Below are 26,278 nucleotides of genomic sequence, written 5' to 3' on the forward strand. Positions count from 1 at the left end.
TCCTTATGTAGGTAGTCACGAACTAAACTTTGTGTGACGCTAATACGTTTTCACTTCTGCCATACCTCTTCTTCAGTTACTGTAAGAATTTTCTTTCTTAATACATGTATCACCACATTATCTTTGTGTGACGCTAATACGTTTACACTTCTGCCATATCTCTTCTTCAGTTACTGTAAGAATTTTCTTTTTTAATACATATATCACCACATTACCTTTGTGTGACGCTAATACGTTTTCACTTCTGCCATATCTCTTCTTCAGTTACTGTAAGAATTTTCTTTCTTAATACATATATCACCACATTACCTTTGTGTGACGCTAATACGTTTTCACTTCTGCCATATCTCTTCTTCAGTTACTGTAAGAATTTTCTTTTTTAATACATATATCACCACATTACCTTTGTGTGACGCTAATACGTTTTCACTTCTGCCATATCTCTTCTTCAGTTACTGTAAGAATTTTCTTTTTTAATACATGTATCACCACATTAATTTAACAAAGGTCAGAATGCAGTAGTACAAACAAGAAATTGGATGTTAAACAAATGTCGAAAACTTTCATTTTTATATAATTACGTTTTTCAGTATGATTTATGTGATTACTGTTATTTTAAATAGCAGTAAACTGTATATCTATACTATACTATATATCGTAAGTTGTATATATATGTATTACAAGTTACAACGATAAAATGTATATAATAGAGATTAGATCGATAAGTTGTATTTATTACAGTTTATGCCACATCGGTAAGTCGTAAGTATGACAGTTTACATCGGATGTATCTGATTCTTAATGACAGAACAAGTTTTATTATTCTTTTTTTCTGAATATTCATTCCTAAAGTAGAACGTAAACATTTTTTCTGAGCTTTATACGTGTTTTATTTCTAGTGGATAATCTAAAACTGAAATTAATGATAGCTTTCATTTGGTGTGAATAAGTAGACACATTCTTATAATGTTGGTTTTAGACCATTGTTTTATGATAACAGAACATTCGATCATTGCACATCACGTAGAAAACGTCAACATTATCTGCCTCGGAATTAGGATTAAGTTTCGTATTCAGCTGCTTATAAACAAAACTTCCCTTGAAATTTATTATCTACTATCTTGCTCACTAGTTGATGAATAAGTAAGATAATGACATTTTGAGAGTATCTTATTTTTTACGAAAGTCTACATTTTTGTAAAATTACTTCAAATATTTTCACTTTACTTTTGTTAATTGTCTCAGAAACTAAAATAATATAATATAATAATATATATATATATACATTGCATGATTCGATAGCTCAAAATCTTATTGTACGATGAATGAAATAGTTTACAAAAAAATCACGAACTACAGAAAATTTAATGTAGTTTATTTAACTATAAATATTAGATTCTAAAATACACTTTAATGTTTTCTAACTAGTTAGTTTTAATATATTTTACTAAATACGTTTGTTATTCCTATGTCTTTCAATCGTTGATATACTAGTCCCTCTGGCAACGTTTATTTTATGGTCTTACAGTGCTAAAATCCTGGGTTCGTTACGAGACTTTGCTCAAAAGCAAAATAAACAACTAAACATATACTAAAGTATATTCTTAAGAATGACAAGTTTGTTACCATGAAATTACAATTTCGACGTAAAGGATTATCACGATCTGTTTCAGACCGTCCGCGCACTCCTCTATTAAAGATATCCGTTACCACAGCAACGTCAATAATGGTCACATGGGATGAATCCAAACATCCAGACAATCCAGTATCCGGTAAGCAACATTAATTCCTCTTTTCTATATAAGTATTCTTAAGTATTTATCACTTAAACGTGTATTTAATTTTATTAAACTAATCATGCGATTTTCTATTCAATGAGCTAATCATAGGCTATTCTTTAATGAGCTTAACTATGGATTTGTGGGTCTAAGGTTCGTATCTCGCTACCACAAAGAAAAACACACCTTGATGCCGTGACAATCAAATCCGTGTTGCTGCTTGCTAGTTGCATTCTCTCTAGTGTATCAGTTCAACATTATGGTCGGCTAGGCAGAATGCCCTTAACTTATGCTTAGTTGATTTTTAAATTTTGACCAAAACTTTGCTTGGACATAGTTTGAATGAGGACTGTTTGTGATATAACGCAGATTTGTGGTATTTAAAGGTGGATTCTTGGAACAAAAAATGTTTATTATAATTATTCATGTTCAGTGTTGGAAACAAAATTATATAGTATCGTAATGAATCCTTACAACCTTTATATTCAAAAGAGAAGAGCAGATTCCGCAGTTGAAATATATCAAATTAATTAGATTAGATTTAACATATCAGGAATATCTGTAGGCTAACACTTAGAATAAAATTTGAATTGTAATAAATAGTAACGTGCCGAGGAAATTAGAAAAGCAAGAACTATTTAACCCACGGTACAGTTCTGCACTCAGCCACTTGTTCCGTATGTTCAAATGCCTATATCTTGTTATATTTCTGAATACTGTTGATAATAATTAAACAGCTTCGGATTGTTGTTTAAATGTTCTTGGTTTTAGGTTATACTGCGTTCTACAAAAAAGAAAACTCAGTCAACTGGCAGACGACTAACGTCAACGGAGACGAAACCATCCATACATTACAGTCCCTGGACTGTGGCACCATCTACCAAATATATCTTGTGGCGTTTAACGTTGTTGGAAAAAGTGAACCAAGTCAGACAATTTCGGCGAAAACTGACGGTCATGGTAGGAGTAATATGCGTTTTATTATCTTTTTAATCTATAATATCACATAATTCCTTACTTTATTTAATTGTACGTACTTCTCTTTGAAGAAAAATTAAAATAAAAAAAACAGTTATTTGCGTTTGTGTTGTTATAACTCGTCAGTTTTCTCAAGAACCAAGAAAGAAAAATTAAATTTATGAATTTTAAAATTGTTTTAATAGTTATATCGTGTAGTTGTTTACTAAAACATATATATAACTGTGCAGATGGCCCAAATATCAACTGACATATTCCATTACAAGGTTCGAATCATTATTTATTACTTCATTGATATAGACCATTGTTAACATAGGACTGCTAAACTTTACACAAATTGTGTTTACTATTATGTGGTGAGATATAAAGAAGGTTAATGTTTAGTGTCAGATAAAACCTCTCAGTAATTTTGCACATTATTGTTTTAGAAGTGAAAGCTGAGGTGTGTAACTCAAACAGGTTTCACATTTCCTTATTTCCCGTTTAAGTAATCAATGTTTTTGATTTGAAATATCAAAAGGTACATGTAGACATTAAAATGAGTGAAAAATTCATTTTTAAACTAAAAAAGAAAAATTGTTTGAAAGTAAGTTATTTGATTTGGTGATGTTATGACATTTATGACAAAAATTTAGCACAATCTAGCACTACTCTATTAGATCGAAAATATAGTTATTAAGGGTAAATATTTGATGAAATATAATTACAATAACACTACAGTATTAAAACTGTGAGCAACTTTATCGACACTACACTACATTCTAACCTAAAGCTTTTCACGTTTCACTAATTATGATATCTGAAAAATAATTTAAATTTTTGTTTATGTTTTGTCTATTTGATCGAGAAGTAAGAACTTAATATTTGTTTGAAATTTCAAACGGTCTTTACATATGAAAATAGAAATAAGAAAATGAATTTATTACCGTACAACGGGCTGTTTCAAACAATATTAAGCGTAAATGAGAGAAAATATTTTTCAAATACTGATCGAGTGTTGCTTTATTACAACACATTAAGCTTAAGAAGTAAAAATACAATTCTAGTTATAATATAAAACATAAAATTGCCATTTTGAAAGCAGTTCCAGTAGAAATTCTGGATTTAGCATATTACAGAAATATTTGCCACATAACAAGTTCAGGGTTATATTTCGACAGCAGGTAGCACTTTTTAATTTAACTGAAAGTAATTTACTGACAGCGAATTGTTCCTTTTCCACTTTGTACCAGCACCCATATCCCCGAACAAAGCCGCGTTTATAACAGCCAACTCAACTTACGTTATCCTTCACTTGAACGCTTGGAAAAATAGCGGTTGTCCCATCAACTTTTTTGTCATACAGTACAGACTACGTGACCAAATGGAATGGACCCTGGTGTCTAACAATATCCTGCCCAATCAGCAAGACATAACAGTCACGGAATTAACTCCAGGCACGTGGTATACCTTATTAACATCTGCTCACAACGATGCAGGAATCACTGATGCTGAATATGTTATTGCTACGCTGACTCTAAATGGAGGTAACAAGTAACTCTAAATTTTTTTCTTAGTTTTTTTGCATTATATTTTATATTGTCAAACCATGTGTTCTGTCAGGTAAAAAAGTGTTTAACGCTCTTAAAACTGTTATTGTTATTGGTCGTTGAATTTCGCACAGAGCTATTGGAGGGCTATCTGCGCAAACAGACACTAATTTTGAAATGATAGACGAAAGAAAAGACAACTAGCTAGGATATGATCGCCATTTACCTCCAACCCTTGAAATATTCTGATAGAATAGTGTGATTTGACCCTTACTGTTTTGTAAATCACCCACGAGACTAAAGTGCGATTTGTTTAATTTTCTCACTAACACGGAAAGGACTACGAGATATCGGATTCACAGCCTGGCACACTAATCACTGGGCCGCTCTTATAAATACCTGCAACATAAAACATGTGTCCATTAAAAATGTTTGTAAGAATTGGAAGACAAATGATCACACTTTAAACACGTAAAGGATAAGACAGGTTGTTTTCTTATAGTATAAACTAATAGTAATCCAATATAGTGTGTAGTAATTCTCTCTAGTTTTTTTTAAAGAGTGTGATGTTAGCTTCACATAGGCCAAGACTAGAAAATAAAGCACTGTATATGCAAAGCTATGATGCACATGTGCTGCTGTTAATTATTCCCATTGCAAAAAAAGGGAGATTGCACATGCCTTAAGGTATGATTTGACTTGCTAGTGATAAAAAAGCGCTATCTGTAAATAAAGTTTTATAATTTGCAACAAATTTCCATACTAAAATTATACGTAATATCATAGATGAGCAACACAAAATGATAAGTAACTAGTGCGAAAGAAACTAGCTACTTTCACAACCAAGTTCTACTGTTAACTCTGGATTCACTTATATGCATATTTTTTTAAGTTAACTTAAAATTTATATGACAGTGGTATAAGATATCTAGTAAGTCAGCGTGCTACATAGCCTCAGTGCTACATTAAGAACTACTTTATACGTTCTAAATTGTGCTCAGTCATTTGTTACTAATTACACACTAATGCCTCACACTGTAATTTCCAGTTCTTTCAGCCATATTTCTCACGTAAATAACAATTGATTTAAAAATGTAATCTGAAGCTTAGGAACGTTTGGCTTTGAGCCTTTCTAAACATCAAATTGTTGTTTTGTTTACCAGAAAATATGCTTAACTTCGTTTGTAAAAAAAAATTACTATTATTATTATCAGTTTTTGTTTCAGAATTTATATTTAGAAATGTATATAACTTATACTGCTAAATCTTTATTGCGAAATTCTCGCCTATTCACTAAAGCTGTAGAAGATTCTACACTACACTACATTATTAGTGAACATTTAATATTTAAGAGAACCTCTTTGCTTACTTAATGAATATCTTGTTAATAACAACAATGCAGTTTATAATGTAATTCATACTGTTCAGATGTGTGTTATCTCATCAGATGCTGTCTTATGACACCATATCAAATGGCAAGGGTTAAATACTATATTTAGTTAATATAGATATATAAGTTAGGAAACAGTAATGTTAAATATGAAAACACTAATTTTCAAAGCTGCAATTGTTCTCATTGAAAGCTAAAACTAAAATATCGATACAAATTTGAATAAATTAAAAAATTAGTTCACTACAGAAATTCAAACTACACGAGGAATATAAAAACGAAATATTCAAACATATACTTCATTATTATTTGTTGTAAAGCTCAAAGCTACACAATAAGTTGTTTGTGCTCTGCCTGTCGCGGATATCAAAACCCGACTTCTAGCGTTATAAAGCCTTAAACCTAATATCTAAACCGTCCATGGCTTGTTCATTAATAGATAAGTAGTTATTTAAATTAACTTACAAAAGAGAAACTTAACCACGAAATTCATTTGAAGACAGTCAAGACGATCTTTAATATAGAGCATATGTCTGATTGTTTTACAAATAATGATTGGAACAGGTTCAACACGTTTATTTGTTCCATATTTTTCCAACCAGAGCTATTATTTGTAGTTAACTCGCTTGCTGAACCCACTATTCACACCTCTTTACCGTAAAGAAACAAAGAAACAATGCGTTCCACACTTTTATGTCATGGATGAGTTATGGGAATGAGTGTTAAATTCCACTGTTCCATCTGACAAGAATAACCGAATAACTGGCTGTGGGTTTTGTTTTATAGCTATTTTTTCTTTGTTCTATCGATTCGAAATTAGGGACGACAAGTGTAGATATTCGAAAATAATAATAATCAAGTTTTAACCATCCGTAATTTTGAATTGTTAGACTGGCTAGATGAAACAGAGAGAATTTACATTGTAAGTGTTCCATCAGAGTACATAAGTGAACTAGTCAGATACACTCTAAATAAACGGTGTTAAGACACTTCAGGCTCAAAGTATCTTTTGCTGTCAATTTTCTAAAAGTACTCTTACATCTACGATTCTTTGATGAAGTCAAAATATCTCAGTAACAGCTTGATTACTAATTCTTTGTTTTAATTTTGTGAATGTGTATTGTTTTTCTGAATTAATCACATGAAACTTTTGTAACAATTCTTATCTTTATTTTTCATAAAAAATTTGGAAGACTAATCTTAAATTTACTGAATTTGCTAACTTAGCATAAAAAAAAATCGTCTAATTTCTAAATCTAACCTTATTTTCTCTTATCTTTTTATACAATCTATCCACTAATTTGCGTGCGTGTAATTACTCCAGACACTTAAAACACACACATACAATAAAGTTTTAAAACCCTATCTCTTTCAATAAATATCTCCATGCATGTAATGTTACTTGGGTAACTTTCATAAAAATCACTAACAATAGAATACATTCTTGGCCAATTTTCATGTGGAAAGTAGAAAACAAAAATATTAATACTGTTACTTGTCCTTTTTTAAACATATATGTATAAAAAACTTTGGTAATGGTATCAAACACTTCATTTCTTAGGTCACAACTATATTAGGTAAAATAAAGTTAAGCTATTACGTCAAGTACATCCAAATACACTTTTTTTTCTGTTTTATTTTATTTACAAATCTCAGTTTATTCACTGTGCGAAAAATTATTAACTGTGATAAAATAAAAACGTTTAATTATATTCTGTAAAAGTATTAAGCAATTTATGAATCAGATATATTTTGTTATGTGTATTGTTCCTTATTTACATTTTTCCTTGGGTAATTTTAAATATTTAAAATGTTCGATACAACTAATTTATTTTGTAATGTTGTAGAATTTCCAAGAAGTCCATCCGAAATAAAGTCCGTAAACTTCTTTTATCGCCATCTAACGGTAACTGTTCCAGTTGCTAGCTCACTGCTAGTTCTGATTGTGGTATTTATAGTTGTATGTCAGGTGACCCGACGAAGGTACCCCGGTCCACGGAACCACTCCCCAGAGGGTAAATAATTTTGCTATTTATTTGGATATTCAAAACTATAACCACCAATAACTAAAACCTAAAATACTACTGTTGAATATATACTTATTTGTTGTGTTTTATTATTGACCAGTTATTTCATAAACATGGTACTGAACATTTAATATTTAAGAGAACCTCTTTGCTTACCTAATGAATATCTTGTTAATAACAACAATGCAGTTTATAATGTAATTCATGCTGTTTAAATTTGAAAAACAAGTATTAGTATGTTTCTCTTCTACATGGAAACGCACAATATGTTAGTATGTAAACATGGAATTTCACTTAGTTATATAACTTTGTTGTTATAAATCAAAGCATGTAACTGCTTGTTATATTGTAATATAAATTCTACAAGGGTCGTTAACATATTAATAGATGTATCAATTTTTTTATTAGAAAATAATCTATCTCAGTATTATTTAATTCGTTGAAGCAGTGCTATTTAAACACAACAAGACGAACTTAAAGCTCACGCGCGTATTCGCTCTATTTTTATCTCTTCTTTTTCTTTAATTTTCTTACAATAAGCAGTAATAATACGTTGAAGATTCCCTTTATATGAAACTAAAAAATGTTGAATCTAACGGCACTATAAAGTGTTTAGATATCAGTACATCTTTTGAATTTATTTGGTCTAATCTTTATTTCAAGAACCAGCCATGGATCACCTCCTCCCCTCCAAAAAAATCATGTATCTTAATGAACTTTAAAATATTGAAAGTGTTTGCTAAGAACCTAGCAGATTATCTTAATTTGTCCTTACAGGTTGACCATATTAGCTCGTAAACCAAGTAAGTGAAATATTGACTTATTTTATTATATAGGTGTTGGAATGAAGATGCCAATATGTAGCGGAGATACGCAAACAGTTTTGTCAAAGTATCAATAGATGTTTTTCACTGATGTTGACGTGTTGATCATTCTAGTAAAACTTTTTTATGTGGTTTCTTTATTTTTCCCACTTTCTGTCATTTATTTCTACCAGTACAAATATAATAAAAAGGAATCTTTTATTTTCCTACCAGGCAATAACATCTGTAAAATATTTGAAATATATTTCTTTTATAAATGACAATTTTTAGCGTTAAATATGGAAGTTAAACGGATGGTCAAAATATATAGAATGCACCCGCTTCAGCCAAATACAAATATTTACACAATTAAACAATGATTCAATGTTCAGATCAAACCATGTTCTGCTGTGTTAAGGCGCTATATTTAATCAAAATTCGTACACATGTTTAGAGAGATGCTTCACTTTGTGAATATTACCAAAAATAATTTTTCGAATGTTTACTGGTTTAAAGTAACCTTACAAGTAATATAATTTTCCCTTGCTTTTCAACAGGAACAGAAAATAGTGAACAATTAAAACAAGACAACATGTCACTCACTGTTACATACGACAGTAACCAGGAATCTGGTTATCTTCCTGCACCATATGCCACTACTAAGGTTCCAATGTACTCTCGAGAACAGAATGGTCCTCCTAGGGGAGGGTGTGATCCCAGTATGCGTACATTCGGCAGTAGTCGCCACGTTTATGACGTACCTAATCCAAACAGAAAAGTAAGTCTGAACAATTCTTAAGAAAGTAAAGAATGTCAGAAAACTTCTCAAATATTTGTTTTCAGTTTAAAGAATACAAGTAACGATATTCCTAACAACATAATGACAGATTACAAATTCACGCCCTAAAAGTTATACCTGTTTAACCCTCAATCTATTTCTTGAAGGAATGAGAATTCGGTCCTCTGTATAAGGAGAATGGACCACAGTCGCTGATGTAGAATGAGTTGTTTGTAAAGCAACTTCAAGATTCATAGAATTATGAATTATTTGCATTAGTTAATGTATTAGGACATTGTTGCAAATGCAAGCCTTGGTGCCACAGATGTCGTCTTTAGCACTATATGTTGGTTCCCAATGATATCCTTAAAAGTGGACAGAGTAAAGCCATGGTGGATAGCTTATGTTTGCAGAGAATGTTATGAAACTACAAACAAACTAAAGTTATCCGGAAGGTGTAGGCTATGGTCACACAAGAGAATCCTCACATTCAAAAAAATCTTAACGAAGCTAAATATTTTTGCAACATTTAATAAGATGATAAATAGGGATGTAAAGCTGATAAAAGTGCCTAAACCAAAGTTGCACAAACTCGCAACCAGAATTCGAAATCAACAGATATTTTCACACGAAAGATGCAAACACGGCAGTCCCATTTTAAACATGCCTGTTGAGTAATTAGTTGTATACTGCTCCAGTAGGTGGTTGTGCCTTTTATCCGTATATATGTGATCTTAAAAATAAAAAAAGATTTCCCTATATAGAATAGCATCTTCAAAACTTTATTAAGATGTGTAATATAAGACTGATTTCGCCTTCAATCAGATAATCATTTTAATCAAACATATTGTATTATGCAGTAGTACCTAAATATCGCTGTTTCTAAGCACATAAAAATTATGGGAACCACTTTAGAAAGAAATAACAAAGGGCCTGAAACATTGTTTTTATTAAGGAGCAATAAGTCTCATTATACAGACAAGTTTCATTTTCAGTCTAACACTTTTAAAGTCAATATAGACATAGAAGTTGTAAAAGTTTTATGCAAGAAAATATGATGAACTATTACATTAAAAATGTTTTCATGTTTGGTACTTCGTGGCCTTGAACACCCATGTCTGCATTAATATTTTTTCCGTTCTAATTTAATTTCCCAAGTTTGACTTAGAACTACAAGTTAAAACTAATAGCCAGATCATTCCTGTCACTATGACAGTCAACTTCTGTAATACCTCTCGTACTAAGGAAAGTTTTACTTTTTATTCAGTGTAATTTGTATTCTACTTTTAGCAAAATATCATTTTTCTGCTTTTTTTGCCATGGTGGTTTGGATTAATTAAACACTGTAAAGTTACTATGGTTTTCAGATAACAACTGAACATGGTATAGTAGTTAGTGTGCCAGACTGCAAATCAAAAGGTTCATGTCTTGTTTCCCCAATTCCACAAATTTCACTCTCTACTTTTCAGCCTTGAGAGCATTATAAGAGTAGCTGTCAAATACCATTATTCATTTGTAGTAGCCCAAGAGTTCAAATTGAGTGTTGATGACTAGCTGCCTTTCTTAAAGTCAGTCAATTCAAAATTAAGAACAGTTAGCGGAGTTAGCCTTTTCGTAGCCTTGCACGAATATCTAAAAGAAATACTTTCCTACATATGTATAAATTAGCCATGTAATGTATATATTGGCAGGTTGATAAAATTTATTCAATCAAATTGTTGTTTGTTTTTTGTGAACAGCTACAATGGGCTATGTTCACTGCGAAAACCTAAGCCACGAATTCTAGTGTTATAAATCCATAAACTTGCCACTAATGATCTGGTGGAAACTTAAACTTTGTTAAATCTCATTAAGTTATGGATTAATGACGTATATACTTACATATAACGTTTTCAATATTATTTATTTATTTGTAACTAAACACAAAGCTACACACTGGGATACCAGTGCTCTGCCCACCATGGGTATCGAAACACATTTTCTACAATTGTAAGACCGCAGGCACACCGTTGTGCCGCTGACGCCTTTTTTTATCAACATGAAACTTAGTTGAAACATACTAGTTAAATGCTTTATGTCTCATATTGTATTTTAATAGGTCATATACAAACAAAATTAATCTTATTTCTGCAGAAAAAATAGTTTTTAGTTCATAATTCTGTAGTTTGAAATTGCGACAGCTATGTCACAACTAACTTTTAGCTTTGTGATTTTAAATTAAACAGTGCTAAAAAGCAGTTTACTTCATGTAGGTTTATTTAAATAGCATAATTTACGTGGCAGTTGCAATTTAGTGGATAATATTTCGAGAGTTTATGAATTACTTTTTTAATATATGATTATATTCGAAGTTAAGTACAACTGTACAACCACCAATAAGTAACGGCATTTTCTAGTAAAAAATTCATATAACTGTACATAGCTTTGAATTAAAGCAGAAATGTTTTTCAGATACAATCGAGATCAGTCACCAGCAACATTCTAGTCAACGAGTACCAAAAGTCAAGTAAGCCTTATTTTATTTAATATTTATGTTATCTTTATCTATTTGTTTGTTCGCGTTTTAAATAATAAGCTTTTGTTGGTTATAGAATTTAATAAGCATACTTTGTTTTGATCTGTAACTGTGAGGTATGATTGAAACCTGAAAAGTAATAAAGGAATAAAAGAGAAAAAAAATGAAATATACGGCAGCACAATTTTGATTGTGTAGATGAGATTAGTGATGATATTGAGTGTGTGTGTGCGTTTATGTTTTCTCATTCGTTGAATAATCAACAAGAAATTATGAACAGTGTTAGTTATTTCAATTTTTTAAGTCATCATTATGTCTTTACAGCTATGTTTTGTGGAATATGTAATCACAAACTGAGGTATTCATCTTTTGTTCTGGTTATGAACTTTAAAATATGTGTGAGTGTATGTTATGATAAGCAACACAAATATTGTAACCTTCAAACAATTTATTTATAACGTAACCTGTTACTGCAGTATTCATTATTACCTCACCAAACGTTTTACATAAGTTTTAAGTCTTCACTCTGTAAATACTTAAAACATGGTATACACTGTGCGATGATCATGGTGACTTAATACAAAGAAATAGCGGCTAGAGTAATGATGAGAAAGGGTGCTTTCTGTTAATCGCTTTCAATACCCAGCATTGTTTTACGATATTTAGTTAATAGTTATTGGGTGCGAAAGTTTCTTATGCGCCGAAATTATAAGGCCGCGTGTCAAAAAAGGAAAAAAAATAACTAAAGAAATGACTCTTTAAATCAGCCTTATGGTGGCTTTTGGAGTAAAAACTTCATTTGGGTTTTATGTGTTGTAGCAATAGTGTTTTGTTTTTTGTTTTATTTGCAGTACATTCTTTGATAAAGAATGCTAGCGCACTCTCTGAGATATATAAAATGTTTGAGTACCTTCCTTCACACTATTTATGCTGTGTTATAGAAAATTTATTATATTTTAGGTTTTTTGTTGGTGTAAAGAGATAGCGTTATCTATGACTGTAGATAACATTAATTTACAACAAAGCTAATAAATGCTTAATAACATCTGTAATAAGATAAACGGAATGTGAATCCCCATTAACATACCCCTAGTTTCAAACTATCATTCCATAAAGTTTGATTAAGACTGACCCAGCAACCAACATGTATATATATATTTATTTTGCGCTGTTTTTATAGAAGTAAAGAGCGTGTTTTTAGCCCTATGGTGGAGCTCTGCCTTTCACAGTGATAATCAGATCAACTCCCTATGTTACCACAAAATATTCCCGCATTGGCTCTCCTTCTCGTTGTCAGCATTTTGAAATTAGGGATGGTGGCAAATTTCCCATAAGTATAAAACACAAATACTAACAGTGGGAAAGGCATCTGCAACATGTAAATGCTACTCAACCCAGATATAATATTCAATAAGCATAGACACTTGGACAGAGATAAGTGAGCCTAAAATACAAAGCTTACTTCTTGGGACCGAGTGGCTACTTCTGGTGACTTAGATTATAAAAAATGTACATACTTGAAATTAAAGAAATGTAATAGCATTGAATTTCCGAGTTTCTTTGCATTTAAACTTTTTCTAATTTATAACCCATGTTTCACAAATAAAATTAAATACATCTCCTTAGATATATTGCGTATTTAATAATGTTTATTGAAAAAGATATTCCTAGGATAATGGATATTCTTGTAATGTAGCTTAACTCGCGGAAATTGAAATGTTAACCAACTAAGTCCTTATATATATATATATATTGACAGTACTTAATTTCAACAATATTACCTAAAACCAATCTCAAAACTCAAGTAATATCTTCCGATCCAGTATTAAGTTATAGATAATAATGTACTATGTCATAGCGTTGTTATAATAACCTTATAATAACTGTGCTGCAAGATTATCGTCAAGATGTAGTAGCTGGTCGTTATAACCGTAACAATAAAGTGTAGCTTTTTAATATAACATATACAACTTATATATGTTGTGAACCTGTGTAAATAAATTAATTAAAGTGCCCTGATTCTACAATTACCGTATGTACATAGTATTATTACAGATCTAGGGGGGTGGGCAGCATGGCCAAGAGTGTTAAGGCGTGCGACTCGTAATCCGAGGGTAGCGGGTTTGAATCCCCGTCGTATCAAACATGCTCGCCCTTTCAGTCTTGGGGGCATTATAATGTGACGACCAATCCCACTATTTGTTGGTAAAATAATAGCCCAACTATTGGCGGTGGGTGGTGATGACTAGCTGCTTTCCCTCTAGTCTTACACTGCTAAATTAGGGACGGCTAGCACAGATAGCCCTCGAGTAGCTTTTTGCGAAATTCAAAAACAAACAAATAAACAAATCTATGGACGGCTTACCAAAATAGCACTCTCATATATTTGCGAGAAATTCCAAACAAATCAAATAAATGTTTCAAATCTTTACATCAAGCTTACAATATTACCTAAAACCAATCTCAAAACTCAAGTAATATCTTCCGATCCAGTATTAAGTCATAGATAATAATGTGCCATGTCATACTGTTGTTATAATAACCTATGAATAGATTATTGTATTCATTAAATTAAAAACTGTCGCTAATATGCTATTCCTATATTTGCTACCTAAGAACAACATTTTTTGTAACATTCATTCTTTAGACAACAAACAGATTGTACAAATCGTTTCAAGTTATAATCATACAAAAATTAAATAGGGATCGAGTATAAGGATGAAAGGTATTAACAAGCTTCGAAAAAATATCAGACGTCACTCTTGTTGTGATTGGTTATAATTCGCTATTCTAAGCTTATTCTTCAGAATACTTCATGTCTGAAGTAAAATCGTTTTTGAAAATAAATTTTATTTTGTGAGTATATGTTTATCTATAATTTCAATAACCGACGTGACAGCAAAATTATCCTATGTGGATGTGTAAAACCATGCAAATCTAGTAATTTATGAGATATGACTTAATAAAACAAAATACTGTTTTGCAGCAGTCGAAAGGTATAGAAATTGCCTTTTGTCCACCGTAAGAATAGAATTCTCAGTTTTATCGTTATAGGTCCGTAAAATGAGCACTGGCCCACCGAGATGCTATAAGATAAAAATTTCATATATCATATTCTGTTGAAAACCGTCTTGTTAAGAGTTTTTCGCCTGCTTATTCTTTCTTCATATCTTACATTAAAACAATCATTTTTTTTAAGAAAACAGTTGAAAATACTTCCAACAGTACAATATCGTCGTTGTTTTATGATGTTTAATGTCATAATCAAAATAGTAACGAGAATATATTTTAACAATTATCTTACATGTCAATCAAAACTGTTTTCCAAATTAAAATAAAAAATGTATCATTAATTTTATTCCGTTATTTCAATCTACCGGATGTTCTTGGAAATCAAAACTTCCGTCCTAGACGACACAAATGTTTATGATCTGTTAGGGAATTATTAGACTGCTTTATAATGGCTATAATTTATTTCCCGATTACATCTGTCTATAGATTTTGACTTTTTTTTTCTAAAATTAGAGTCTTTACAGAGCTTTGCAGAGACTTGAGTTCATTACACTATAATAATTTTGAATACGCAAATCAGCGAGTTGCGAGGCAAGTACAGTCGATATAACGTTTCGGTGCAAAATAATATATCAGATCTACAATTTGGCATTGTTTGGTCTTTTCTTAGGCAACGTATAGGTTGCACAAAATTAGTCGCTTTAAAAATATATGTAACAACACGTTCCAACTCAAAATATTCAAACACTCAGATCATCATAAAAATTATGTTCTTATCGAGGATTAAAACTTTCCATGACAGATAAATACATTCCTTATATATATATGTTGTGAAGCTATTTAAAAAAAAATAATTAAAGAACTCTGATTGTACAATTACCGTATATACAGAGTACTATTACAGATCTAGGGACGACTAGCACAAATAGCATTCGCATATCTTTGCGAGAAATTCCAAACAAATAGAATAAATGTTTCAAATCTTTACATCAAGCTGAATTAGTTACTTAGCTGAACATTTAGGCACGGTGCTTGCATCATTTGAAATTTGTTGTTTTGGGGTTTTACCACAAATTACACAGTAGTCTACCTGCGCTCTGAGAACGAGACAGAATCGAACGGGGGATGCTTATACATAAGACACATTCCTTATGTCCAGAAGTATTTCCTATAGTGATAGATAACAAAATAAACGTTTTGTTTTTCCAGCACATGGCTTTCCTTTTAACGAATAACGTTGTCTACAGACAAACATATTGTTTTATCAACATGTACGTCATTAATAGATTAAATATTTAATTTCATATTTTACATGTTTTGTTTTATAATTATGGAAACAAAATAAAACACTAACTTATTCGAATTCAAACATATCCTTATGAAGTCACCTGTAATTGTTTGCTTTCTGCACAAATTAAGTAAAGTTTAGGTTTTATTATGGAATAATAATAATAATAATAATAATAATAATAATAATATTTCACCTTCTAAGGATCTTGATATTTTATTGTTCTTCAGTCGACAATGTCCATAAGCAATAAGCAAGTAAAATCTAGCGACTAAAGAAATTTTATTATCAGTTTAGTCGTACATATTAATGTACGACATTATATGCGTTTTTCATTCTTACAATGTTTACAGTCGTTTTAGCTTATTATGTTTTAGAACAAACTGGATTGATAAAAATTCTTGCAGTTCGTTGAATGTAGCGTTTTTTGTCTTACATTTTATTCTTACTTCTTCCTACTAGCTCTTCTGCAGGAAGGTAAACCGTACCTATACAGAAAAAGTCACAATCCTCCAGACCATGGGCAGAAAGGTCGTAGAAGAGATTTTGGAGATGGGTAAATGGCAAAGACCATTTAACTTTGTTTGCTAGAGTTGTTTGTATAAGTAACTTAACATAATAACTACTTCAGAAATGTTAATTGAAATAATGCACCTGTTGCAGTTATTTGTTTTGAATATATACATGCTTGACATATTTCCAAAAGATTTTTATATCATATGTTATTAATGCAGGTCCATCGAAAGGTCTTGTATGTCGAGGAACATCCCTAGGGCCCATCACTCTCAGATGTACTGAAAAGAGGGGAGATAAAATATAAATACAAAAATAATAAAATAATTTATTACGCAATAGAAAGACAATATAAACAGTAAATATAAATGTTATAAATATTATTATTCGTTGCCGATAGCTAATAAATGCACTTCGACACCCGACATAAGTCAGCATAAGGTGCAGCGTGTGAGGAAATATTATGATTAGCGCTCTGTGTTTTTATAATGTTTAATTCACCCTATATACGATCTTGAAACACTTGTCGGTTACATGTGTAATTATTGAAAATTGATTATGAGGATTTTTTATGTATTGTTCTGGAAATGTGATATTTTCAATATGTTTTTGATAATTTATTGTGTGTAACCCAATGAAAGATTAGCTCAGTTTTTTATTTGAATAACCCTCTAATGTGGTGGTTGTAATACGGTTGTCCATTCTGGATCCAAATACGTCGTCGTACTTTCTTAATTGATCAACACCAGTGTAGAATATTAGGGCAAATCATTATATTAAAAATTAAATGTGATAGTTTTCCAATTTAAAGTTTATGTAATTACATGGGTTTTGGAAGAGGCATATGAGTTTATGTTTCCTAAGTTTCACGTGACTTGAGATTTGATCGACTTTGTAACCACCAAGAAAAATACCATATAGTTCTAAACTACTCATTTCTTTTTTTCTAGAACAACTGCAAACTGTAACTCAAAATTGTATATCTTTTTCTGCTTAATTTCATTTTTATTGTCCTTTTGAACAATTTATAATTAAAACACTCAGCGAGTGCTCAGCTCAATATATTTACATAATTACATAATTCGCGGACTTGTGCAAGGTAAAGTTCTTAAATTTTTACAACCATGTTTATGGTATACTAAATATTTTTATTTATTTAAAAGTGCACTTAAGAATACAGAATAATAACACGCAAAGCTAACAATATCAGAAAACTATTATAATTTAATTGGCTTTCTAATTGTTGTATAAGCGACTTAAAACACATTAGGAGCTCTATAAGAACAGCTCTACAAAAACGCAAAAACTGAGTAAGCTGTGACTTTTACGCCACAGTACAAAAATGAATTTATACACCATTCTATATTAAAATTTTACCATTTTGTAGGATACAAATTAGATAAGGTAAAACATCGAAATTATATATTGGCTAATTCTGAAGCAAAGTACGTTTGAGGTGGATAAATCTAATTATTGATTATTAGTTGATCTCTTTAAGCCCGTTCCCTTGGCTGTGGTTTCGCTAGATAAAGATAAAGCAGGTTCAGGCCGAGAGAATTATATTTCTCATGGGAATATCCAAAGTGTAGAATTATTAAATTGCGTTAGACGTTGTACTTTAAAAAAGGGAGTAGGTAAGTAATCAAATTTAGATGACTATCGTCACGATTGCCACATACGATGAGTTTACGATTTCATTTAACATTTGTTTAGCAAACTAAGACGTTAAAAGTTATATAATATAGAGGTGTTATTTATTATCTCTGTTTGAATACCAAGTGTGTTCGTACATGTTAAAAATTATGAAGTTAAAATGTTAAGCTTGTTCCTAGACATTGTATCGCTAATCGCAGACCCTCAAGATGATTGTCACTTGGACAATATAAAATGATTGAACTGCATGTAAAATGGACTTCCTCTTCATTCATAGATTTCCGGTATTATTGTTAAAATAACTAGAATAGTATGGTTTAGTTATATGAAAATATACTCATAGTAAAAATATATATATACATATAAAGATACATTCATACCAATTGTGTATTATTCTTTCATTAAGCGATATCTTCATTTTACTCTTTATTACAAGAATAATGAAAATACTTCACTCTTAGTGATATTTATAACTGATGTTCGCCTGCAATTTTTATCTTGATATAAAAACCAAAATTTTAGTATGCTGTTGAATATATATTTATAGACATACATAGTGGTGACTTAAAGATATAAAATATTATTTTTCTTTATTTCGCTTAAAATCCCTTTCCAGTTGTGAAATGTCCCAATAATAGAAAGTACATCTGGTACATAAAAGAGGGAGTTGAAACAGCGGAAATAATATGCTGAAAGTAGAAAAAGACAAACTATATTTATTGTTGGTTTCGAAAAGAAAAGTGAAGATCAGCAGAAGCTTTCCATTCGGGGTCTGTTGTTAGTAATTACCATGACGCATGTGCTGTTATTTCGAGTAAATCGAATGAGCTTGTTGAAATGTCAACTGATACTAATACAAGTGACAATGACGCTCTCACAGCATGTCCTGTTACAGAAAGAGCAAAGTTACTATTTGTAGCCAAATCACCACTGGAAACTTATTTTTAATGTTCCTGAGAAATTAAAACAGCTCATTGATTCTGATGTTGGTGCATATCAGTTAAAAACCTTAAGCTAGCTGTTTATAGCTGAGCCTCTACAACATCTTAAATAATTTCCTTTTCCTATTTCTTTTATAAAGTCTTTGCTGCAAAATGATGAATAGAGTTAACGGGAATGGATAGTTTAGAGTAATATTAGACAAGCTTTGTACTATTTTCTATGTTGACTTCTCTCTAAGACGTCAGTTGCATTACGGTCTACAACTCCAACTGCTAAATGCTGGCCGTTAACAACTAGTTGTAAAAAAACATTATGACAGGTTTTCAGAGCACGAGAGAAGTGTTCACCGTAAGAAATGCTATACTGCGTGGCTTTAGCTTGAGAGACCTTTGGGAACTAACTCCTGTTGATTGCAGTTTGAGAATAATATTTTTTCAAGAGTAGCCAAAAGAAAGGATATCGTAAAGAGGATTATAGATGGTGTTCTTTTCTTGGTAGAGAGAGATTTAGCTTTTCGTTGATCATCACGAAAATTGGTGCGCTTAGTAATTATATTTTTTTTAAGTAATTGAGATGCTCAGTCACTCTTGTCTGGTTCTAAGTGAGCATGTCGAGAAAGTTCCAATAAGTGGGATACCGCCCACAAACCTACTATTTGTCAAAGACTCAGAACGAATTCATAACAAAATGTGTTCAGCATGTACATCATATTATTTCAGAATAAAAAGCTGGAATAGTCCAAAAGTCTTATGGTCAGTTGTAGCCCAGCCAAAAATATTGCCTCTACTCTTCATGGAGTTTTAAAAACATGATGGACAGAGAGTGAATAATGTCAAACCTTTTGTAAATCTTGTTCTTTGGAATCTTGATGCCTTTCAGAAAATTTTCAACCCAATCTTACATCTAAAAGGAAACTAAAGTCACACGTATAATTGACTATCTGATTAAAGGTACTTGTAGTCATCAATCAACAAAATAAAGTATTGTAGGCTCGCAAAGCTACCATTTGTATTTAAGTGAACAACACTGAATGTCTCTTGACTGATTTAAAAACTGTGTGAACATTGGAGCTCAATTATTAATGAAGGCTAATTGATTGAAAATAGTATAAATTTTCTGGCACAACTGCCTGCAAAACGAAAAACAGTTCCAAAATATTTTCGTGATGAAAATAAACATGGCTCTTTGCCTAATTGTGACGAAAATGAACTTCTAGAGGAGAAAAAAATTCAGATGAAAAACATGTTATAAGATCACATATTTTGTTAATGCTGAGCTCAATGTAAGATATAGAGTAGCCAATAATATCAATCACATCTTTTATTTTTTGTTGAAATATCTAAATATATGAGAGAATGGTCTACATTCAAAACTGGGGGTTTTGTTGCCATATTTTGATCTAATGTGTCCGAAAACTTAATGGAAGAAACAAAAATTTAAAAGCCATTCACAAAGTTAAATTTAGCGATACTGCCTTAAATCCTTTAACCTTCTAAACTGACTGCACAAATTCAAGCTAATACACTTTTACCAAGTATTTCTGGAGCTCTTCATATTTTCTGCACAATTCTCATCACAGTTCCAGAAGGGGAGAAATCTCTTAGCCAGCTGAAACTGAATAACATTTATTTGCGCTCCACCATTGCTCAAGACGGTCTGACAGATCTGGGAACCTTTACAATTGAAAACCAGTAGTAGTTTGGACTTCAGTAGATCATTGCTCACTTTTCCAGACAGAGGGCAAGGAATGTACATTTATAATTCTGAAAATCATACAGTAAACAATTGTCTGTCCAAGTGAGGATGAACTCATGATGTATTAAAATAGAATAAAACTATAAAACTCATTTCATTCAACCAGTTTACTATTAAATGTAACTGAAAGGTTGAAGTGCAATTAAGTGTTGTTTTGATCTACTCACTATATTAAGAAACATTCAAAAAGCATTTATTTCTTCATAAATTTTATTCATTTTTAATAACATTATTTAATAAATAACTCTTATGAATTCCTTTTAGGTAGCAGCGTGTTTGAGTTAATGCATTTGTCAATTGTAGAGTGATAAAATTTACCATTGAAACCTTAAAAACAATTAGCACATTTTCATCTAAATAATTTGTTTAAATGTTATTAATACTGACTTCTGGTTGATTGTTATGTATACAATGAATGTATAATGATTAAACATACCTTGTGTTATTAAATAAGTCTAAAGCTTCATACTTACTCGTTATTTGCAATGCCTAATGTAAACTAATGACTGGCAAATGCACACTAGTACCGTTTATACAAATCCTCAAAATATGATATTCAAATATCAAATTATAACAAAAATACAGTAATAAGAAAAGGTAAACATTTTATTACATAGTGTTATTTAAGGTGCTTGTTTAGATAAATGTGAAAGTATCATGAGATAAATTTTCAGCTAACAACTTTCAATACAAAGTTATGTAATTTCTATGGTGCGAAAATTTCATAGAAAAAGTATTTAGAAATCTGCATGCTGAGTTTGAACTTTTGTATGAGTAACTGAATTGCTAATGTAAAATAATGATTTCTATTAATTAAGGAGTTCTGGAAATGAGTCCGATGAAGAGATACGATTCACAACCAGCAAAGAAAATCTGAAGGAGAGTGATCATGATATCATTCACGGGTCTGAAACGGAATGTGATCGTCAATGTAAATAGTTTTTTTGCGATAATTAAAATATTCAGTCTTAAGAATGGGTTTGTTTTACTTGAATGTGGCTCTTTAAAACCCATATTTGTTTAACATTATGCCGGAATTATTTTCATGATGTCCTAATAATTATCACCATACCTTATAAAAATTCACGTCTACTTTAGAAAGTTGATAGTAACAAAGAGACATGTTTTCGGACGCTGCATTGTCTGATGGGTAAATTTGGATTTTTGGCAGCATTCACTCAGAATTAAGCGAAATGTTGAAGAATGTTTAATTCCTTCAGTTCCAGATACATTTACTAGATGTGTCTTTCTATATCTTCATTATTCTTTTTGTCATTTAGTTATTTGTGTGCGTCATTTTAAAAATGAAACATTTTAAAAGGAATAATAAGTTTCAAAATACTTAAAATCAGTGCCAAACCTTTCGTCATTTGCACTAGATTAGTTGAACCTCACATTATGGTATAATTTGAGTTCTAATTAATAGTATTTAATAAATTTCCTCCAGTCTTTTGTTTTTGGTATTATGGAAATTATAGTACTTACCAATAAACTTATATGCTTTTACAACGTTCTTGTTCATTACACTTTACGGAAAACAACGTCCGTTAATGTTAATTAAATCCATCATCATCTAAACAAGCTAACACATAATCTTAACAATTTTCATTTATTTTATAATCTAACGTTTTGTAAAGGTTCTGATTAATTTTACAACAATGTATATTTGGAACTTATAATGGTTTATTTATGACAAAGCAAAATCAATTGTGTCAAATAATGCCAACAACTCCTTCAGCTCATTTATATTTACATCTATCATTTGATCAGAAATGCAAATAACTGTTTATTAAACTTAACTTCGTCAATGAACATTTGATAAAGATGGCTGTACATCTTCTCAGTTCATACCATTTCATATTAAAATGTGTGTAAATAAGGTCCCGAGGTATCTTATGATGGCTGTACATCTTCTCAGTTCATACCATTTCACATTAAAATGTGTTTAAATAAGGTCCCGAGGTATCTTATGATGGTTGTACATCTTCTCAGTTCATACCATTTTACATTAAAATGTGTGTTAATAAGGTCCAGGGGTATCTTTAATCACTCTATTGAAAGTGTTTTTATCATTTGCATCTTCATTGTCAAACGTCACTTTCAAACACACATTATACGTGATCAATGACTACAGTTAACAGAGATTGTACCAGCATATTAAATAAAAAGAGAGGAAAAATATTATTCCTATAACAGTTAACACTAGTGGCACAATTCTAAAAAAATATAGAAAGTATTGTGCTGACTATTTCTTATTTCTTCCCACAACTGTGCATACACCATTACTATATGAGTGACGTTTTAATATATATGAAAAAAGGTTTAGAATAATTCCAGATTTCTCTCAAGTGATTAAACGCCTGTTATTTGGCTGCAAAATGAAACACGATTTATCTTTTAGAAGCTTATTTCTCATTTACCGATGGTTCTCGTCACCACTTCAAGAGAGTTGTTTGATGTCTTGTGACCAAAATAAAGTCTTTGTGAACTTTATTTCTGAGAGTCTATAACTGACTTGGCTTTCAGTTACAGCTGCTAATACCTCATTCATTACACCATGAGTACAAAGAACCAATACCAAATGGTGGTATTTTTGTATTCTGAAAGATCGATGATGACATCGATATGAGATGTTTGGATTTCGATTCAATGGGTGCATCCAACACAATAAAGCACTCAGATTCGCTAAGTAGCCAAGAGGATTTTTTTTCTGCTGAATATTACTATTTCTTGTCATTTTGCTAAGCGTAAGAAAATATCACTTATGTTGTGAACGTTTTTTATCTATTGTCATTTATAAAAATCGTCAAAGGAAAAATATTCAAGTCAAATACATTTAGTTAACATGGTATGATAAAATGATGCACGAATATAATATCGATATGAAAATAAAATAAAATGTATATAGACTGAACTACTACAAATATATACTCAAACACGTTAATCTCTTTATGCATTTTTTTCTCTTTCTTTTTATTCACACTTCTACTTTTGAAATACCTTTTTCAATCAGTCGATGGAGGAAGCCCCGGTTTTTCAGGAAATTCCCTCGTAGTAAGAATTTTTTTCTCGAGTTAACCAACCAGCATCTACGAAGACTGATGGATTGATGTTGATATCGATATGAAATTTTAGGAATTGCAAAAAATATTAATTTTCATGTAATGTGGTCTCGAAAATAATTGTAAATTGTAAACATTTAATGTAAGATTAACCATTCAGGCGAGCAGAGGGTGACAAAGAGAGAGATTTATATTTGGTTATTATATTTGTTGTCCTCATAAGTAAAGTTGAGCCTTTGATCAGCACAAGTTTTTATTATGCTATAATCCTTTATAAGTCTATGTTAGTGGACAAGAAATAAAACAAATACACTGTTTAAATCTCTAACCTATTCTGAAATGTACAACTACAATGCAACTACTGAATTAAGGTACGCATATGCAAATATAAAGTTTGATTGGGCTTAAAAATTAGAGGCGGTATCTTCTATGTAATATTTCTTTTTGGTAAGGTTTCTATGTGCTGTACTCTTTCTCTGTAAAAAACTTCATGACGACGTAAAACAGATTTGTATTTAAATAAACACAAATTTTGCTGATAAGTTAAACATATTTTTAGCGACAATGTTACTTTTCATTTAAAGAAAAACGTTATACTCTCAAGTGTGTATTTAATGAATCCGGAAATTATACCAGTCTAGAAAATTGGTACAAATTCAACTTCAATATGATCAAGTTCTGAAAATATCAAAAATGGCTGAAACTGCTGTGTTGAAAAGTAACCAACGTTTCAGCCAAGCAAACAAAATTTAAATCAATTTTAAAAACTAAAGAAATAGGCTTTTACAATCTTATTTTTTTCACGTTATCAATTAAATTCCTGCTCAAATAGTTTAAATACGTTTAGAAATACAAGAAGTATAAGTTGTTCCAATACAAATTTTATCATGTTTCCACTTGTAATAATATTGGTCTCTAAAATTTAATAAAATATAATAGAAATTAAATAAGTTTAGAAGATCTTACATGAATCAGTTATAAACCTCTACTCATGTATTACTTATTTTTCAGGGAAAAAGGTCCGGCGATTTAGGAACCAACTAGATGAGTTAGATACAGTCCAAATTTTATAGACAGATAACTTACAAGGACCGTATGGATGATCGCATACAAAATTGTGACGACAGAATTTTAAGACAAATTCGTGCATTCATTTTGATGTTTAAGGCTTGCCCACAGTATTCTTTGTTCTTTTATACTACTACTGATTTTGAACTGTGATGGCTTTATTGTAAATCTATGTCATGGAAATTTTTGAAATAATATTTTGTGTTTGTGTGTACAAAATATAGTTTGGTATTTTAAGTTAAAGAAAAGTAAAATTACTTCCATCTTCATTTATGACGTTTTTACCTCTATTAGAATATTGTCTTAAAATTTTCAGGTTTTATGCATATTAGTTGTATCTATGAAAAAGCATAAAACATTCAAGCTTATTCTTACAGCGAGCCCCCAGTGGCTCAGCGGTATGTCTGCGGACTTACAACGCTAAAAACCTGGTTTCGATACCTGTGGTGGGCAGAGCACAGACAGCCCATTCTGAAGCTTTGTGCTGACTTCAAAACAACAACCTTACAGCGAAGACTTCAGAACGTAGACACAAAAGTGATACCTTTTCACAAATATTTTTCTTATAATCTTTTTATCCTAGTAAAATGTAGATGAAATATCTTAATTCACACCAAACATGCTCGCCCTTTCAGCCGTGGGAACATTATTATGTTACAGTCAATCCCACTATTCGTTGGTAAAAGAGTAGCTCAATAGTTGCCGGTGGGTGGTGATGAGTAGCTGCCTTTCCTCTTTATCTTACACTGCTAAATTAGGGATGGCTGCACAGATAGTTCTCGTGTAGCTTTCAACGAAACTCAAAACAAACAAACAAACTTCTTTGAGTATACATTTAATAGTGAAACAAATGTTGAATGTTTATTATTATTGTAAAAACCTCTAAAAACATTATTTTGAGATGCAATACATTGTTTACTTGGTAAAAGAAATTTATGCTTAAAAATGTTCATCTGAAACATCTTACTGTCCTTCTACAAAAATAATTTGTAAATGTACTGATGAGCAATGAAGTTATTACAAAAATGTTAATATTACTGGCAAACTATAACGTTTTTTTTTTCTAATTACACTAATGTTTTTTTTAAAAGGACTTCATATTTGCACTGAAACATATATTGTCACACGATTGTACCTAGAATCGTGTTTAGCTGGTCAGTGTCCATTACATCTGAAGCGACAATTGG

At 31.0% G+C, this 26,278-nt stretch overlaps 1 protein-coding gene across 1 annotated transcript in view; it reads left to right on the forward strand.

Moving 5' to 3' along the window:
• The window catches only part of LOC143252870 (cell adhesion molecule Dscam1-like), a 91,984-nt gene extending 66,742 nt beyond the window's left edge, over positions 1–25,242 (forward strand). Inside the window, exons 13-21 of the mRNA XM_076505662.1 lie at positions 1,674–1,772; positions 2,550–2,738; positions 3,989–4,282; positions 7,523–7,690; positions 9,063–9,283; positions 11,735–11,789; positions 16,561–16,654; positions 21,780–21,892; positions 25,035–25,242. Coding sequence (XP_076361777.1) covers positions 1,674–1,772; positions 2,550–2,738; positions 3,989–4,282; positions 7,523–7,690; positions 9,063–9,283; positions 11,735–11,789; positions 16,561–16,654; positions 21,780–21,892; positions 25,035–25,096 — 1,295 coding nt within the window. The 3' untranslated portion in view covers positions 25,097–25,242. The remainder of the gene's footprint in view (positions 1–1,673; positions 1,773–2,549; positions 2,739–3,988; positions 4,283–7,522; positions 7,691–9,062; positions 9,284–11,734; positions 11,790–16,560; positions 16,655–21,779; positions 21,893–25,034) is intronic.
• Positions 25,243–26,278: the final 1,036 nt, after the last annotated feature.

Source organism: Tachypleus tridentatus, chromosome 6 (genome assembly GCF_004210375.1).
Source record: "Tachypleus tridentatus isolate NWPU-2018 chromosome 6, ASM421037v1, whole genome shotgun sequence".
In the NCBI taxonomy this organism is placed as follows: Eukaryota; Metazoa; Arthropoda; class Merostomata; order Xiphosura; family Limulidae; genus Tachypleus; species Tachypleus tridentatus.